The sequence below is a fragment of the Phocoena phocoena genome, chromosome 11 (assembly GCF_963924675.1).
Source record: "Phocoena phocoena chromosome 11, mPhoPho1.1, whole genome shotgun sequence".
Classification (NCBI taxonomy): Eukaryota; Metazoa; Chordata; class Mammalia; order Artiodactyla; family Phocoenidae; genus Phocoena; species Phocoena phocoena.
Window position 1 is genome coordinate 45,818,715 of NC_089229.1, and position 19,281 is coordinate 45,837,995.

A 19,281-nucleotide genomic window follows, 5' to 3' on the forward strand; every position below is an offset into this window, starting at 1 on the left:
GATAGGTCAGATCTCACAGGAGGACCCTGTTCCCTAGGAGTGAAGACCTCCCGAAGTACAAGGTACTTACTGGTCCTTGGCATCATACTTTATGTTACAGTTGCAGAAAGCATAGAGAAGAACTCAGCCAGTGCTCAGACTTAAACAGGAAAGTCTGTCTAGAGTTGGTCTTTCCCTCTCTTTCTTCTGGCCAACTCCAACTCGTCCTCCAAGTCTCAGATTAAATGTCACTTCCTAATGGAAATCTTCCCTGACCACCAAGACCGGCAGGTTCTCTTTTCGTGCACTCGCATTCTCCATCACAGCTATTTCGTAATCTTAATAATATTCATTTAAATAAGCCTTTTCTTAATGTCTGTTTCCTCTGCAAAGGCAGGGATTGTGTCCATCTTGGGCACTGCAGTACTCTTATCATCTAGCACAAAATAGGCAATCGATGAATATAAATTTTGTGAAAGGATGAATGGATGTGGAGAACGTGAAGCTGAACACTGTTAAGATCTCCTCCACAGCCACAGATTGGCTTCTTGGTCCTTATAGTTGGCACCTTTTCTAGACCTTATGGTACTTAGCCACAAAATGAAAACAGACTTATTTGCATTTTTAAACACTTCTATTACTAAGAACTTTTAAGAGTTAAAATGTTTGTTGACTGTAGTTGTCCAAACTAAGGGGAAGATATGAGAAAAAGTAAATCAAATGATTTTGAGTAATTTTAAAAACAAGGTAGAATAGCGCTCTTATTTTCTAGTTTCCTTTGGAATTACCGTATTCTGCAACAATAGTTTCTATATAACTTGGAAACTTGGTGAGCTCCGACCTCACGGAGAGATCCTTTTAAAAGATCTACTTATTTTATAAGACACAATGAGTCTGACATGAAATGTACACTTTGGTAACTAAGAACCCTAGCAAAGGAGATTAGTGGTCAAAAAAGCAATTAAGTTTACAGTAGGGTTACAGATACCATATCTAGTACAACAGCTTGGAAAAGGAAGTAATGCAAAGGTCATATCAACAAGAAAAAAAGGTACACTAAATAGTGGATTTTTTAAAGAAACAAAATCCTATATTTCAAAATCTTTCCTTCTCATCTAATAACTACATGTGTTTGGGTGTTTAGAAAAAAACAGGAGAGGAGGATGTGGCATTCGTGAAGTTGGTAACTGGCACAAAAACCGGTGAACCAGCCTGTGAAATTTAAGCATCTGGGGAGTCAGGTTCCTGATTAGCCTTTTCAGTTTGATCTCAGATCTCACTCTAGTATATCTAAGATTGTAGAATCCCAAGCTGGCTGTGCCTGTGTGCTTTAGAGGAGTTGTGCTTTAGGATTCAAAAAAACACATCCAACTACTCCAACCACTTAAACAACTTAAATGCAGAGCTTTTGGAAAAACCAACAGTGTTTTTAGGACGAGGCAATAATCATACCTTTTCACATGAAGGTAAAGGTCTCCCCACAAAAGGACAGGGCTATATGACAGATACCAATTATAAATCACCCTTTGTAATTCTATTTAGTTACATAGCATTGTAGGTCCCAGGATTTACAATGGCTCTGCAGCCCAGGAAACTGTCTTTAGCTGGAGCTCCTCTTCTGTGTCAGTATTCTATTTTGAACTAACAATGCTCTCAGATGAGCCGAAAAGATGTATTTAGCGCCCACCATTACAATTTCTGATCCTCTTTACTTTAGTTCTTTTGAAATAACATGAAAGCTTTGGCTTGCTAATTACTTTTATCCAGCCCATAGAAAAATTAGTTTATCTTCCTGATCAAAGCAAATTAGGCAGATCATGGCTGATTAGAATGCAACAGTAAAATCGCCATACTTTCTCTCCCATCCCCTTTCTCTCAGAAATAAGGCCTGTGTCAAATATGTAGGTATTTCCCACGGCCAGGCCGGACTCTGTTTCCAACAGGGACTGCAGCTTGGACAATGGTTCTTACACACACACTAAAGTTCTTTAGTTCAGTCATTGTGTTCGAAAAGAACTAGTCACCCCTTAGCTAGCATTTGATGAAACATCTAGATTTACATATTTCCTTAATTGCATTTTTGAATGTGAGTGAGATTTATCTGACCAGAGTTAAATGCCTTCTTTATTCCCCTACTCAAGGCAAAATTCAACTCCATGCTCTTAAAAAAAGTGAGGTGGGGCTCTGTGTGTAGGGAATCTTACTCAATTCTGATCTGAATGAATTTTAGGGTTTCAATAAAGTGGGATGAGGGAGTTATATTACCAAAGACAGGAAAGATAGACCTTTACCTCTCAAAGTGGAAATGTCAACTTCTAAAGCTTTGGCTTACTCAGCTCTTTCCAAAAGCCTATTTTGACTTTAATACTGAATGTGATTCCTTGCTGCCAAATTCCTCCAATCAGTAGCTAAAGGGCTCCCAAATTATTGTCCTTCATAATTTCTCACTAAAATTTCTGTGACCGTAAAAACTTGAAAGTTAGGTTTTATTTTCTTTGTTTATTTACTATAAATTAACAGTAAATCTTGTATTTAGCTCCATTTAAACCTCCCTCTGCAGCTGCCCATTTGAAAATTAAAATGGTTGCCTTCTTTCACTTCAGTGGGCACAATACAAAACATCCATTGAGCTTTCTCTTTATTGCAGCTGCCAATGCCCAGCCGACTTTTAGCAAACCAACCAAGCGGAATCACAATGCAGCTGCAACATTTTATGGTATTTCTGTTGGTTCTCTTTTGAGACTGAAGGTGTTAATTAGGAATCAAAGAACACAACCCTGCCAGCTTTCTTTCACAAACCATACCCTGGTCACTGCAGTTTTCAGAAGAAAATAAATCTAATAAAGGGATAAAAATGTTGTTTGTCACACCAGTAAAGTGTACTTAAGACCCTTTGATCAAAAGCTTTTTATGTAGTCTTGTCAGATGGGCTGGAAATATTGTATTTTTCTCTTTTCTCTCTCTTCTTCATGCAGACTTCTCTGAATTTTGAATTTAATTTAAGACTGTCTGGAAGAAAAAAGGGTTAGCATGTTCATATGGGGGATTCTTTCTAGGTGTTAACGGGTCTCAGAGAGTAGGATCATTTTGCTTCTTAGAAAATTATTCATATTCAACAGTCCATCATGTTACAGCTTCCCACAACACTGGGCCTCCTATTAGCGTGTTTACAATATTCAGACTATAGGTTCTCATGCTTACACTTTACATATGCCTCTGCCAATACCATATTTAGTGTAATGATTACTTATTAGGTGAATCTCAGTGTTTTAGAGGATCCATTTTTTACATCACAAAATTGAGTATTTTCATAAGCATATAAACCACATATTTATACATATACACACACATGCAAACATATATAATGTTAATTTATCAAATAGTTTGTCATTTTGTATAGTTTCTTTAATGCATCTTGAGTATCATGCATTCAAATGTAACAGCGTGAAGTCATTACCTTTAATCTTCAGTCAAAGTTAAAAGCCTAAAGTAAGTTTATGAAGTTAGCACTGCTGGGAATTAGTCAAGCCTGCTAGCTTTCTCAGCACGAGGTTTTGCTGCTAGATGCACAAATCATGCCAAAATCCATTAATCCTGCTTGAGAGAGGCAGAAAGAAGGTCTGCTTGTTGATTTAATGTTAATGAAATGAATGGGCTCCAGAGGCTACCTACAGAGGCCCTCTAAACTGTAAAACAAATAAAGTCATTTTAAGTAACGCTCACCGCAGGAGGGTAAACAATGCTCCCAGAATTGCCGCACAAAATGGGTTTGACTGTGGGTGTGTGGAAACCTCCCATTTTCTACAATCCTGCCACACCTGCCCTAGGCCAATACCCACACACGTCAAGCTGATGGATTCATAGAATGATCGATTTAGGAGCTATCTCGGAGCATGTGCTCACTTCTCTTACTTTACAGATGTGAAATTCAGGCAGGGAGGCTCTGCATCCTATGGAGAGTCTACGGCTGATATCAGTGGGGTAGCTAGACCTAGTTCAGGGGTTCTCAAAACCTGACTGCACATTGCATTTGCCTTGGGGAGTGAAAAATCATTCTGATGCCTAGCTTCTTCCCCCAGAGGTTCTGATTTAGTTGGTTTGGTGTGTGATCTGGTCCTGGAGATGGTTCACATTAGGTCTCAAGTGGAGCTGAGATGCTGACAAGCTTGAGAACCGTGGATCTAGACTTCTAATCTAGAGCACTGCTCCTTTGCATGTTTTGGTGTTCTTTGGTTTTGCTGCCCCATGATAGTAATGATTTCCCAGCTCTTAGCAGTGTGCCAGTTGCCTTGTAGATAGAGTAGATACATGTATTTCGGGATTTTGAGGTTGTTTCCAAAAGGAGTTTCCATTGTGTAAATGCAGAGATGTGCCCGTGTGTGTGTGTGTGTGTGTGTGTGTAGATCTTTGAAGGACTGAACTCCATCCTTTGGGTGAGCCAACCCCACAGCAGAGACAGTAGCCAGGGTCTGTGCCACACTTGACAGCTTGTCCTCTAGCCTCACTCTTCTTTTGATCCTTCAGTTCACCTCACCTTTGAGTCTCTCTTGACACTTTTGAAATCCCTTCCTTATATGTCACAGTCTCCTCGGGAGAGTCACTTTCCTCTTACTCTCCTTCCACCTAAAGAACTTTGCTTTGCCTGAGAGACAGACCCTTCTGACTCTTCATTTGAAGTTGTTCAACTTTTGCTGCCTTCGATCCCCCTTGGTTTAGTGATTATTTAGACTGCTTTCTAAAGCCAGGCTGATAGATCCCATTTCTCCAATCTGTGCTGCTGGATAACACATAATGTCTGTCTGAAAGTTTCTTTTAATTCTGGCTTTAGGGCTTCAAAATAGATCAGCTTCCTACTTTAGTAATTCAGTAGGCACTTGAGAATTCCAGAATCATCTTTTCACATTTAGTAAGAGAGAAAAGTGTTCCTATGGGGGAGATTTCCCTTGTCCTTTGCAGACCTGCTCTCTTGATTTTGTTGGTCATGGGTAAAGCGGCTTGCTTCTTCTGCAGAGGGGTGCTGAGAATCTGTAGAGATGGTGACATGGGCTTATCCAGCAGAGTTAAAAGACTGTCCAGTCCAATAACCACCCATGCATCTCCCCTCTCTGCTGGGGGTCCACTGGACCTAATTCCAGAGGCCTCGTGCTTAAATATAAGCAGAGTGGTACTCTGACCTCCTATTTAACTTTGAATCCTGCCCCCACTCCCAGATTCAAGTCACTGGTATCTATGATTCCCCAGGAAATAATTTTAGCCTCGTTGTCATCACTGACTGCAAACATCCTTCCTGTAATTGCATAGAACTGCTTATTTACTGAAAACAGCTACTGAAATTCCTCATGAAAGTTCAACTCTTTTGAATGTATTTTCAGATAGACATAAGCCTATTCCTTAAATCAGTTTTTTTCCTTAGAGTATAATTATTTTTTCAGTTGTTAATATAAAAAAAGAAACACATTTTTTTTTTTTTTTTTGCGGTACGTGGGCCTCTCACTGTTGTGGCCCCTCCCGTTGCGGAGCACAGGCTCCAGACACGCAGGCTCAGCGGCCATGGCTCACGGGCCCAGCCGCTCCGCGGCATGTGGGATCTTCCCGGACCGGGGCACAAACCCGTGTCCCCTGCATCAGCAGGCGGACTCAACCACTGCACCACCAGGAAAGCCCCACATTTTTATTTTGTTGAAATTTTGTTTTTTTCCCTGAGTGCATCTTTGGCTCTGAGGAAAGGTTGGGTCCCCTATCTCCCTCTTAGTCCCCCTAAATCCATCATTTCTCGCCTGCTGCTATAGCAAGTCAACTGCTGGGACGGAAGCTTCTAAGAGCCCAAGAAATTACCAAACTGAATTTACCCCACATACTCAGGAAAAATCGTGGGGATGGGTAAGATGAAAAATGAGAGGATAAAAACAATTCAAGCCCAGGACCACAAATTGTGGGCCATTCATGAAATCATGTCTGAGGAGTGTACTCCTAACATTGGGCCACCAGCCCACAATCTGTGACAAAGCCTTCACTCAGTGTCAGCCACCCTGGAGATTTGTGCAGTGTCTACCCAACGCTATACACACACGTGAAAATGTGGAACTTCATTCAATACACAGAATCTTTTATCTGTTTGCTACTGAGGACCAGAGATGAAGGCTAATTTTTTTTTTTACTTGAACAGGTGCTGGGTGATGCCCTACTCACTTCAAACTTCCCCTTCTTCCTTCCCCTACTCTTGTACCTAGTAGGCATCTTGTTCTCCTCTCATTTTTAACATTAAAATATCTTGTTTAATGAAAATTGCATTTACACTTGTAAAACTTTAGGGCAATTGATTTAACTATTTTGGGGGGATAACAACAAGAGGCAACACTGTGTATTTGAAAAACATGGGTTTAGTGTTATAACAACTGTAACACCATGGCCGACAAAACCAATAACATTTAACATTTCATGCATGCTCCACATATGAGGTACTATGCAAAGTTCTTTACATACATATATCTTACCAATCTTCACAACAATCCAGTGAGGTAAATGTCATTATTATTGCCATTTTACTGATGAGAAAACTGAGATGCGGAATAACCTGCTAAGGTTATTCAAGACAGGGCTGTGAGCTTTGTCAAAAGATGTTCTCATTTCTGAAGTAGGGGTACTCATAACTATTTTATGAGACTCAAATGAGAAATTAGGGGCAAAACTGTTAAAAAGCACTTTTTGATTTTTTTTTTTTCTGTTTTGGGAGTTTACAAACAATGCAGTCTGCCAAGTTCAGAGGGAAGGGCCTCTTGGTCACCACATTATAAGATTATACCGGAGATTCAATCAGCTTATCTCACTCTCTGTTATACATTTGGTGGCACCTTGTATCTTAGGCGTGGATGATGTGCGAGCCTTACGTAGAGTTTAGGGGAACAGAGAGTGTCCCCTAGAGAGGGAAAATGGTGTTGACTGTCCCTTAAGTGTGCCCGGGCCATAACGGCTTTTGAAGTTGCCCAGGCACAGGCATGCAGGGGCAAAGGGTGTTTTGAAGCTGTAGGTGTTAAAGTTATTCAGGTAGACTATTGCCTATAGAGCACAAGATGACTGCTAGTGAAAAGGTGGTTTGTCATTCACAGTTGCCAAGAGCAGGGGGGCACATCAGCCATGCAGGACCACATGGTGGGTAGAAGAACGAGAGGGAAGAAAGCAGGGGCAGGAGCCTTTACTGTGGTTTCCGTGGGAAGGAATGGGTGGGACAAGCAGACTTAGAATTGGCTAGTTTGAATAATGTCATCAGGCTCAGGGTGTAGGTGTTGCCCCAGTTATCTGGTACCTGGCCCTGGGGTGATTAGGGCAGGAAATATTGACCTACTGTGTAAGAGTCCTGCAAGAGCCTGATAAAGAAGGAGGTTGGGGGTGTGGGCTTTGGGTCGCTTGGTTTGCACATGAAAGGCGCACTTGCAGGGGGAGTCGCTGCTATCTCCAGGGATAGCCCTGGGCGAGGCAGTCCCTCCTGAGTAAGCAAGGCCCCAAGATAGCAAAGCATCATAAAGTACAGAAAATGAAAACCATGATTGGTACCTAGGGATTCTGTGTTCTAATCCAGTGAGACTCCTTTCTTCTTTGGTCCAGGAAAATCTACAATTCAAGGGGAATATAGAGTCCAGCAGTGAAAACAGACAAGCAGATCAAGTATGGTGATCACAGGTGGTGAGTGCTGGGACAGTCTGAGCTCAGGACGATGTGGGAGCATCAGACAGGTTTCAAAAATGGTGGGTCACAGAAAGCTTTCTGGAGGAGGTGATGGTTGAACTGAGTATGGAAAGACTCATAGAAGTTGGAAAGATGAAAAAGAAGAAAGGCATTCCAAGCAGAGACCAACACATGTGAACACCTGGGGAGGCCTGAGACATGGAAACTGCAGGATGTGGTTTGATATGGCTGGAGAGGAGAGAACGTGGGGGGTTGGGGAGGGGGGATTGGCAACAGGGTTTGCGAGTGAGGGATGAGGCAAGACAAGTTGATTTTGTGGGTTAAACTAAGGAGTTAAACTCTACCGTGAAAGCCACAGGAAACCACTGAAGGATTGAATGTCTGGGAGACGTGAGCAGAATTTCATCTTGGACAAACTCGTGGGGTGGCAGGGAGTGTGTGTGTCTTGGGGGTCTATGCAAACCAAGATAGGAGACTGCCACAGTTATCCAGGCAAAAAGGGAGTAGAGCCAGAATTAATGCAATTTCAGTGCTAGGGGAGAAAGGGAACAGATACAAGAGACAAGAAGGCTACCTGAATTTGGTCAAATTAAAGTCCCAAGTGAAGTTTAAGTTACAGTAAAGACATGTTTAAAGACTATGAACTGAAATTTGGGAAGTTAATTATTTATTCCTCAAACGAAATCTGATTGCTTCTTTCTGCCTTACAGATTTTTTAGGTGATACAGAGACACTTTATCTGTATCTACAGTGGGCCAAAATCTTATCAGGTTGAGATTCAGGCACATACCTAGATATGAACATATAATATGCATAAGCAACAGGATACTTGGTAACATCTAGAAAAGTAACTGGGAGTTTTAGAATTCACTTGAGTATCTGGCATTGGAGCAAAAAGGTGGAAAGAAGGAGCATTCAACCGGGGATTTTGGGAGACTTGGGTTCCAATTCCATCCTTGTCAGTTATGTGATTTTTGGGTATGTTGTTTACCTCTTATAAGCATGAATTTCATCATCTGTGAAAATGAAGGTGTTGGATTACGTCATCTTCAAGGTCTTTTCTATTCTAAAGCCTATGGGTAGACATAACTTTTGACTCATCAAAAACCTCTGCAACCCATCTAAGTGATTTTAATTCCACTTATTTGCACAATTAGGGTAATGCTCTAGCAATCATGATTAAATTTCAGTTTTGCACTGTGTAACGTGACCTTAGGTATACAGCTTAGTCATTCTGGTAATTTGTGGATAAAAGATTATCCTTTTAGTTCTTTACAGTAGAGCTTACTCTAAATGTAGTTAGCTATTAGTGCGAGCTCTGAATTGGTTTTACTGTAATTAACATAAATCTACCAAAATTAGCCTTTCTCTTCCCATTATACAATTAACTATGTTCTGAGGAGTTTCTACAGCTAAGGCAAAGGGGGCTTCAAATTACTCTGTAATAGTCATTCAGGACCAGACCATATCCACCTAACACTTCTCAGGATTACAAGACCCTGGGGCAGTGGACTTTATGCTCAAGCCAGCAGCTGTAAGTTGGAAGGTGGATCCTTGCTCTCAGTTAATCATGCTGCTAAAACTTCTGAGATCTTCAAATGAGATAGGCTTACACCCTGGGAGAATCTGGTTTAACTAGGATTTCCTTTTGCTAGCCGAGCTTGAAGACTCAATGAAAAAAGATCTTGAACTTCCTCCTGTACTCCGCTGCACTGAGCCCCGGAAAATAACAGCTGCTGGGGGATTGGGGCTTCAGTGAGTTCAGGTCTCCCACCACAGGGATGGTGGCTTCCTCAAGTTAAAATCAAAGACCCCGGTTTCAGTGCGTTTAAGAGTTGATAACTTTCTTTAGTTAGACTAAACTAAACTTTAGAAAGACTCTTCTTTCTAAACTTCCCTTATAGATTGAAGCCCTGGGGGGTAGAGTGTCTGAGATAAGGAAAATGCATCCTTCCAGTCCTCCTCTGATACTCTCTGGAAGAGAGGGATGGAGAAGGATAAGGACAGACTCAGGAGAAATGTACCAACCGGGGCTGAACGCCTAGCGGAGGTCTCACTGTCTCTCTGTTCTGCCTGTGCTATTTCTTGGGTGGCAGATTTCCACACACCCTTTCCATCTCTCTTGCCATATTTTTCTAGGCTTTACTCTATTGGGCAGACAACACTACTAATTATAGAGTACATCTATGGCTAAATGCAAGCAGGTCTGCTAAGGGTCCCTTCAGGACAAGAAGTATGAAGAGAAAATAAAGAGGAAGATTTCTTATTTCAGTCTTTACTAGAAGACTCCTAACTCATTCTGTAGATCCATTCAACAAACATTGTGAAATAAATGTTTATTGTGAACATCTTAATATATACACATAATAGATGATTAAGGAAAGTAGCTCCTTCCATGGAAATTTTTATAATCAAATAATCTTCACCGTATATGTATACAAAAAGTGAAAGGTTATTTTTGTGCTGATAGATTTAAAGACCAATTGATTATGTAACAGAGTTCCTTCAAATAAGTGCCTCACAAAAAAATTTATAACCTAAAAACTTCAAGCGCCATGTGGTATTTTGTGTGTCGAACCAATAAACTCATTAAAATAACATTGGGTAAACCCAAACACAACACAATGAAAGTTCTAACACAGCCCACATTAACCAACCAACTTTAAAATAATATCTTTGTTACGTGCTAAGGTTAAAAATTCAGCAAATTCTTTATATTTTTTCCACTTGAGATCATGTGTGGTTTTCTACTTTCCCGAGAAGTACACTTTTGTGGCTTTTTTGATCAAAGGAAGGTTATTTTTGCAAAGAGACATCTTTTGTAGAGGTCCCTGTTCTACTTAATCAAGGTTTCAAGAAAAAAAGGAGCACAAGAGTGTTTACTAGTTTTTTTAGCAAAACATAAAAATTCTTAGATTCTCTTCTTAGTGTGGACTTTGGAAAGGAAGGCGTGCATGTAAGGTTCGTCATCACTGTGTGTGTGTGTGTGTGTGTGTGTGTGTGTGTGTGAGAGAGAGAGAGAGAGAGAGACAGACAGACAGACAGACAGACAGAGAGAGAGAGGCAGAAAAGGAGGTGGAAGGAGGAAATAAAGGAATTTGGCTGCCAAATTGAGTAACAGTTTGAAACACTTGGCTTCCAGTTGTGAAAGATGAGCAACAATGGGGAAAAGTTTGGGCTAACAAGGGACCACTTGAGGAAAGCTTAATCTCAGCTGGCAGGCTGACGAGGAAGGTCAGCTAGGTGCACGCGTTCCCAGCTGGAGTTGGGCTCCCATTGCCAGAACAATTGTCTTCTGCATTGCAGCTTCTGAAGCTAACTGAAGGTGCCTTCACAGCCAGTTCCTCGGTGTCTCCCCTTAAAAGGGATGGCTCTCCACTGCCATGCCATGTCAATGTTATGTATCATTTCCACCGAGCAAGTGGCACAAAGGAAACTGTTTCTTATTGGTGTGTTGCTGTGTGTGTGTTAGTGTGTGCATGAGAGATGGCTTTCTTTCCCCTTGACCATCACAGTCTTCGTTAGGAGATGAAATCAAACTCCTTCTGAAGCCAAGAAGGGCAAAATGAACATGGAAAAAATGTGCATATGTTAAAAATGAGACACTTGAAAGTTAGAGATTGCTGAATAACTTTTTTACATATATATTCCTTTTCATATTCTTTTCCATTATGGTTTATTACAAGATACTGAATATAATTCCCTGTGCTATACAGGAGGACCTTGTTGTTTATCTGTTTTATATATAGCGTTGAATAGTTTGTATCTGCTATAATTTTAAATGATTAATGTTCACAGAAAACTACAGTTGAGTGTACTGTTGTAAGAGCTTTTAGAGATTATATCCCAATGTAACCTAAATTTTCTAAACATCAGTTCTTCCTCGAGCAGGTGTTCTTTACATTGAATATGCTTTATAATTAATTGGTCAGCTATTGATTTTTCATGTTGACTTTGTAATACAATAAATGATTAACACATAGGTTTACATCAGCAAATGAACTGAAGGACTGAAGAAACTAAATGGATAGTTCAGGAAAAGTTCTTCTTTGTTTGAAGGAAGGGACTTTTCTCTGACTTATCCAGATTTCTTATTTACACAGAAGTCTGTATCACTGGCTTAATTGTTAAACTGTGCAGAGCTTACAGAGTGATCAATAAGTAGATAAAACTTTGAAATAATTCTCCATTCTCAATCAAATAAATGATGTGTCACTTCATCTTATCTCATCAGTTTTAAAGGTAAATACAAACTTAAATAAAATTGGCCTATTAAGAAAGTTCATGTCTCTCTGAATTGACAAATAGTTCCAAAGAATTCAGCTACTTTATTTGACACATAGATCTGGTCATAGAAAAAAAAAGAAGTTTCATTTTTAACTTGGAAGTTATTAGTCAGCTGACCACTCTTTATAATACTTGGGCACTACCACAATTTATCTTCGACTTGGAGACAAGAGAAATAGTTTTTGTGGTAGTAAGAAAATGGATATATGAAAAGGTATCTACTAAACTTAAAAGATTGGCCCTAAGCTATATACTATTATTCTCATTTTACTGAAAACTAAAAACTGCATTTCCCAGGATTCCTTGAAGAAATATTTGTGGTATTAGAGCTTCATAAACTGTGTTCCTAAGAAGTATTTCAGCACCAATTACAATTACTATGAGGCATAGCTAAACATTAGAAGGTTGGTTTTCTTGTGTTTCTGGTAAACTGGCCCTGAAGATAATTTCAAAGAGGCCCCCCAAACATTCTGAGCAATGGAAATAGCCTTGCAATAAGCTAACGGGCCTCCCAAGATAGGGATGATAATAGTACCTGTGTCAAAAGGTTGTTGTGGGATGTGGGATTGAGTAAAGTAGCAGCATAATGCCTGGCACTCAGGAAGAACAGTATAAACGTCAGCTGTTATAATTAGTGTCATTACAATAATAAAGTAATATAGACATGTAAATTCTGGTGTGTTTGTTAAACAAGTCACGGCATCATTTAAGCAAAATACAATTTAAATGTATTTCCAATGGGGCTGAGCCATAATTGTGGGATACCAGTAGCCTTGTGTTGTTCTCTTACTTGCAGACAAGTAGTTCTCATCTGTCTTTCTCTGGGCTCTTTTAGCCACTGGGATTTCAGCAGCTGGTTCAGCCAATTCTATTCAATTCAACATTACAAGTATTTACTGAACATCTCTTCTGTGCCAGGCACTGGTGTGGGCACTTGGGAAATAAAGTAGAAAATTTCCTAGCCTGGCGGAGCTCACAGTCTAGTGAGGAAGATAAACCCTGAAGGAAAGACAGCCCATCATTACCTCCCGGAGAATTATTCCATCTGATTTTAAGGAAGATGGTTTCATGGACAATGGTTGGTTCTTTTGCATACTTTTAAAGTAAATTCCAGCTTTTCCAATCCCAGATTTAAACATTGAGAATGAGGGTATGCGGAAGTACTCCTGCTTACGAAGCATTTTAAAAATAGTTAACCCAATGTGTGGTTAATAGATGTTAACTAGACTTATTGTGGCTATCATTTTCGATACAAATATTGTATCTTTATGTGTACACCTGACACTAATGTTATACATCAATTATATCTCAATTAAAATTAAGGATTTTTTAATTAAAAAAAGGAAAAAAAGTTAACCTACTAATTTGAACACCCTGTTAACAGTCTTTTAGCATTACTACTAGATAACATTATTCCATATTGTGAAATCAAATGATCAACATTCTTCTACCTACCACTTTCAAATAAGGCATTTCCACTGGGCTCAATCAGTGGAAAAAAAAAAAAATTAACTTGAAGAGGTGGGAGAAAATGCCAGAGATTTCAAGAATGAGCCTGTTTCCTACCATGTCACCTATGGAGAACCAAATTAATTTTGAATTATGAAAATTTTTATAAAAAATTCCACCACACAGCCTATGCAATGTCTCCTTTTCCCAGAGCTAAGGAGTTCCATGGGTGAAACTGAGCATGTAGTTGGCGTCCATAATGACTGAATAAAACTGTATATCGAAGCTGACAGATCTGGGAATAAAATAGTTGTAGTAGGTTGGAACTCATGGGTAGTTTAACAAATGAAATCCTAAGGTACATCAAAAATAGCAATAGGACTAAATTACCAGCTTGGTAAGTAATATATCAGTGGTGGCTCTAACGCCAGTCTGATTCATTTTTCTACTACAAAATGAGACTGTATAAAGGAAAACACTGCACCAGGAGTGAGGAGGTTGAATCTCATAGGAAGGAATTTGCCTTCTCATGAAGAATTCAATTTACCAGAAATACCCACTTGTGGGTGTTTACAAGGAAATGTGCCATTTAGCATTATTCTAAATTTATATAAATAACTGAACAAAACCAAAAGAATTACTTCACAAAATTGCGCAGTGCAGCACTCACTACTGTTTTTCATTTCTATATTATGGCATATGATTTGGTTTAATTGGAAACATACTTAAATTTATAGCTAAAATGACTTAAATGTATACGTTTAATAGAAGAAATATATAAAATGCTTTATTAAGGTAAGTAGATATTAGGTATCAGTTGTAAAACTATAAATATTCCGCAATGTCTCTAATTTTATGATAGTTAATTGTTTACTTGGTTATTATGTCTATGCTTTTGACAGTTACATGTTTTGGAAATTAAAAACAAACAGTTCAGTTAAAAACTTTGAGAAATTATAGACTAGTTTTGTGTTTCTGAACTTTTTAAAGCACATCCAAGTGGGAATGGTTTCATTATTAAAGTATAATTTTATTTAATTATGAAGGTTATTTTTTTTATTCCAATCTTCTAACTCATTTGTGACTGCCACCTTTCGTTGCAGATCAGAACTCTGCCTTTACTTCGAAGAAAATGTGTAACGGGAAAAAAGATCGAAGATCTGATTGAGGATCATGCTTACTGTATGTAAAAATTCATTATTGTCACAAAAACTCTGCCATGCACATGTTGAACATATTCAGTAAAATATTTATTCTAAATCTACACCACAAAATTGTTTGAATCAGAGCCACTACTTAAAAAAGAAATCACTCAGACTAACTCAGTCACTTAGTTTCAATAATTGCCCCCATAACAAAAACACTACTAAGAAAACCCGGGCATCCTGAAGAAAAAGAAAGAACTTCATTAAAACGCAGAAAAGTCACTGATATTATTATATTTTTAACGAATTTTGCACGTAGGTTGTAGAGCAAACTATGAATTTTGCAACTGACCTAAACTGTTGTAACAATTAAGGCTTTTGTAACCATCTCTAAAGTACAAAATTTTCCTTCATTTAAAATAGTTTTCTTTGCTTGAAGAGAAGTAGAAATATATTAAATAATTTTCAAGGAAGAGTCTGAAAAGTTTCTTTAATTTTGAAACCGTACCTTAAGTGCTTAGAACACATGTATGACACCAGGGCACCCTTAATTAGTTATAATTGAGATTTTTGATTGGTTTTTTAAATTAAAACTAGTTTTACCAGTTATGTGTAAAATTAAATTTTGTTACAAAGTTACATATGGAAAAGTAACCAAACTACACACGCACAAAATCTTTCTCTTGGTTCCTTTAGTTTATGTGACATAAATTTGCCTGTGGATGAAATGTTCATGTCTTTAAGCAATAGCAGGGAAAAACTCAGTTTTCGTTTAAAAATAAAATGGCTGTTCTAGATCAATAAAGAAAAGTATATTTACTATAGTAAGATATTCATTAGGATTTAGTTTTCTATTTGGATGCCACACTAACTGGATGAAAGATACATCAAAGTAGTATAGGGAGCTTACTTTTAAGACCTTATTAGCAAAAATGTCCACATTTGATGCATTAAAATATCTTACCAATAGTAAGATTAGATGCTAGCACTACTTTCTTTCTGACAGATCACTACTGCTAGGTTGAGATGCACTAAACGTTGGAAATAATTATTGTCTGCTTTTATGTCTTAACCTTGGTGTGTTCCTTGTTTTCTGCTGAGTGAGCTTTATTAGCCCCTGTTGTAAAATCAGAGCCCAAAATCACTGGAAGAGAGACAGAGAGAGAGAGAGAGAGAGAGAGAGAGAGAGAGAGAGAGAGAGAGAGAGAAAGATTAAGATTGAAAATTTCCACTGTTTATACCACGCATGTTCAGTGGTCCAATTACAGATCCACTGGAGAATACAGTTCAGTAAGAAAAGAGAGTTAATGTTTGGACTGGCTTAAGACTTAGCTTTCTGGGGAAGAAAGATTCTAAAGCTGTACATAGACAGCTCTAATATTCTATGAAGAGACTGAAGAAACTTTCTTTACCTACGAGTTGGACTAGCCCGTTATCAGATTGTGGCAAATCTATTTGCCAAACATGTACAGCTGGAAGTTGCCACCATCAGTCTGAAGAAAATGAAATGCTTGTTCTTTCCCGGGGAGAGGAGGAAGATTAAGAGATAACATTTTCACTCAAAGAAATGGTGGTAACTTATTACAAACAATAAAAGATAGTAGTCTGGTCTTTCACCCACATCAGTCTTTGCACACTGCAACTTTCTCACCAAAGCTTAATTACCACTGGGCCCCAGTGGAGCGGGGCTGTAACTTCGTGTTCCCATTTAAGAGCAAAATGAAGTTATCTCTTAAAATAATACAACCAGTAAAGCACATGCTTATTTATTTGAATATGAGTAAATAAAGATTTCTCTTTCAGGTTGTGAGTGCACAAGTGAAGGAGAAATGGTCACTTAATGCTAGGTGTAACCAAAAGAGGGCGCCATCTACCCTTAATGTCGGCACAGAGTTCCTGAGGTTGTCAAAACAAACCCCCCAACCTCAAACCCTTCAACCCACCAAGGCAGGGCGTCCGATGACCTCTGGCATTTTGTACTCTATAAGGAGACCAATTCTGAAATTGCCCATCACGAAGAACATCAGTTTGGTTATTTACTTCAGGACTGATTTCTACACTTAGCACTCATGTTCCCTGAAATGTTAACCATTAGATGCAAGTATTTGACATTTCACTGTGACACTTTCCACAGACACTCTGAGTTTAATATTTTATAGGACAATGAGAACATTTCCCCTTAGGCCAGGATACAGGCTGTCATCAAATAGCACGAGAAAAAGCTGACAATTAACTTCCTAATGCTATCTTAACTCCAAGGGGTTATCCATAACGGTAGATAGGGAACAGTGGCAGTGAGAGCTCCCCAGCACATGGAGGTGCAGTTACTGCATTTGAGGTATGTGGGAAATGATTTGAAGCAGTATTTACTTACACCAACTTTTAGTAACAGAAGCCTAACAAATGAGTGAGAGAAGAAAAGTCATGACATTTATTTTCTGTATCCTTAAACAAGTTTTCTAACAAGTGTATTATTTAAATAGGTAAATGTTTGGGGGGAATGCACAACTCCCGTGTGTATGGCCAGTTTCTTCAGGGTGATAGGGAAGAATAGTTCTAGGCTCTTAAGTGCAACTGCCAACCGCTCTCAGAAATTCACGATACAGGAGAATATGTGATTCTTGAAACACTGAGTTTAGCAGTTAAACCCAGAGGCTGGAGATGAATAGTACAGACAATTTCATAGTACAGATAGTCGTTTAGGAGGAGGAAATGTGAATTCTTAGAGAATGATCACTTAGGCGAGCAGATTTCCATCACTGTAAAAATATCACTACACCATGCAATTAAGTGCCACCGAAGGGAAACCTGGTGGGGAAATAGAGTAATTTTATAAACTTTTCAGATAGGGAAAGCAGCCAAAATAGTTTTATGGTAGGTGAGGAAGGGACTGCCGTCTACTAACACTAAAATCTAGCAGGATAATCCCTCCCTTTCAAGGCAAAATCAAAGCAAGTAAAAAAGAATGTTTTTTTTTCCTTCCTCACTCTGTCTCTAGAAAAAGAATCACTATCTAGTGTAAAGCGTTGTGCAAGCCTCTTCATGTTTCTTCCCTCCAGAAAACAACTAAACAGAGGAAAGACCGAGTTCACAAACATCCCAACTCACTCCTGCCAAGGTACATCAGAGAAGCCGAAACTGGGATTGCCAGGGTTTGGGGTGGGCTCACCGCAGTGCCTCGAGTTCAAACCTAAACGTGTAACCTTGTGGCCACGAGTGCCCCTTTTCCCGAGTGGTCCCGACCCCTAGTCTCTCTGCGCGAAGGAAGCGAGCCCCAAATTCTCCACAGGACGATGGAGAGTTGTCGCCTTGGTTCCCAAGAATCGGGTTCCTCCTGGGTCACCACATCCACCCGACCACCTGTTACCCTCCGGGCCTGGATTTTCCAGAGACCAGATTATGAAATGAGCCGCTGCCTCGTCTCCGTAGTTGGGGTTTGGAGTCTGTGGTGGGGGGATGACGGGCTGGGAGGATCCCCGAGGGATGATAGAGAGCTTCAGGTCTCCACTTGGGTGTCTGCGCCGCTGTTTACCCGCCCCGCCGCCTTCAGCCCACTTCCCTTTCCTCCCCCGGAGGAGGAGATGGTTAAAGATTACACCGTGGCCGCGGGCACTTCAAAGGGCGGCTCGGGCAGCCAAAGGTAAAGATAACGTTCTGGCAGCTCTTATCGGGTTTGTGGTTGCCACATTATAACCACTTCATTTAAAAAAACGGGGGGGGGGGGCGGTGGGAGAGAAAGAAAAAGAAAGAAAAGAAAAAAGAAAAGAAAAAGATTACATCACGCGACTGTGCAAGAGATGCAGAGTAAATTCCTTTGGAGCTGGACGAGTTGGAGTTCTCCTCTGCGGAAATTTTTACGGCCCATCTCTTCGTGGAACGCGACAGGACAAGGAGGGGAGGTTGGGGCAGGGACCAACTGGGAAGCCTGCCCTTGGGTTCCAGGCTCAGGGGCACAAATGCCCACACTGCAGGCAAATGCCTCCAGTCGGAGGAATTCGCGCGGCGACCTGCCTAGAGGTGGACCGCAAAGCTGCAGCGCACTAGCGCTTTCCCGGGTTGCACTTGAAGACGCTTCTCTGCGGGCCCAGAAAGTGCGGGCGTGCTACCCCGAGACACGTGCATTTCCCAGGGGTCCAAACACGCCTGGCCAAGACGCCCTTTGCAAACTCGCCCGCCCCCTCCAGAGCAGGCGGGAGCCGAGGAGCCCCCAGCCTGGCCTAGGGCCCGCCTCCTTTCCTCCCTCTGTCCCCTTTCCGGAGCGGAGTGGAGGCGCACTTACAGGTAGGATGTGAAGACACTGAGGTTGGAGGGCAGCTCCGAAAGCCCCAGGTCGGAGCAGTCCACCCTGAGCAGCATCCTGCCATCCGGCTCGCACTGACAGTGCGCGGGGCACCCCCGCAGCAGCGCGCCCGGCCTCGGCGAGCCGCCCCCAGCCGCCAGCTGGAGCAGGACGGGCAAGGCCAGGAGCAAGCCGACCGAGGAGGTGTCCATGGTGCCCGGGCAGGGGGCCGCGAGCGGGGCGCGGCGGGAGGGCAGCGTCGGGCTTGCGGCGGACGGTGGCGCGTCAGGCGCAGCTCGGCGGGCTTCTGCGGCTCCGCGGGCGCCTACAGCGCGGGGCGCAGCGCTCCTGGCCCCCGGCGGGGGCGCCGAGGAGAAGCGCTGCGGGGCCCGGCCGTGCCCCTGCCGCCACGCGGGCCTCGGGAGCGCCCTGGCTGCAGCCGCTGCGGGGGCCGTGCGC

At 41.0% G+C, this 19,281-nt stretch overlaps 1 protein-coding gene across 3 annotated transcripts in view; it reads right to left on the reverse strand.

The window, feature by feature from the left end:
• The window catches only part of LGR5 (leucine rich repeat containing G protein-coupled receptor 5), a 119,006-nt gene extending 99,972 nt beyond the window's left edge, over positions 1 to 19,034 (reverse strand). For all 3 annotated transcript variants that reach the window (XM_065886666.1, XM_065886665.1, XM_065886664.1), the window contains exon 1: positions 18,823 to 19,034. In XM_065886666.1, the coding sequence (XP_065742738.1) occupies positions 18,823 to 19,034 (212 nt within the window). The remainder of the gene's footprint in view (positions 1 to 18,822) is intronic.
• Positions 19,035 to 19,281: the final 247 nt, after the last annotated feature.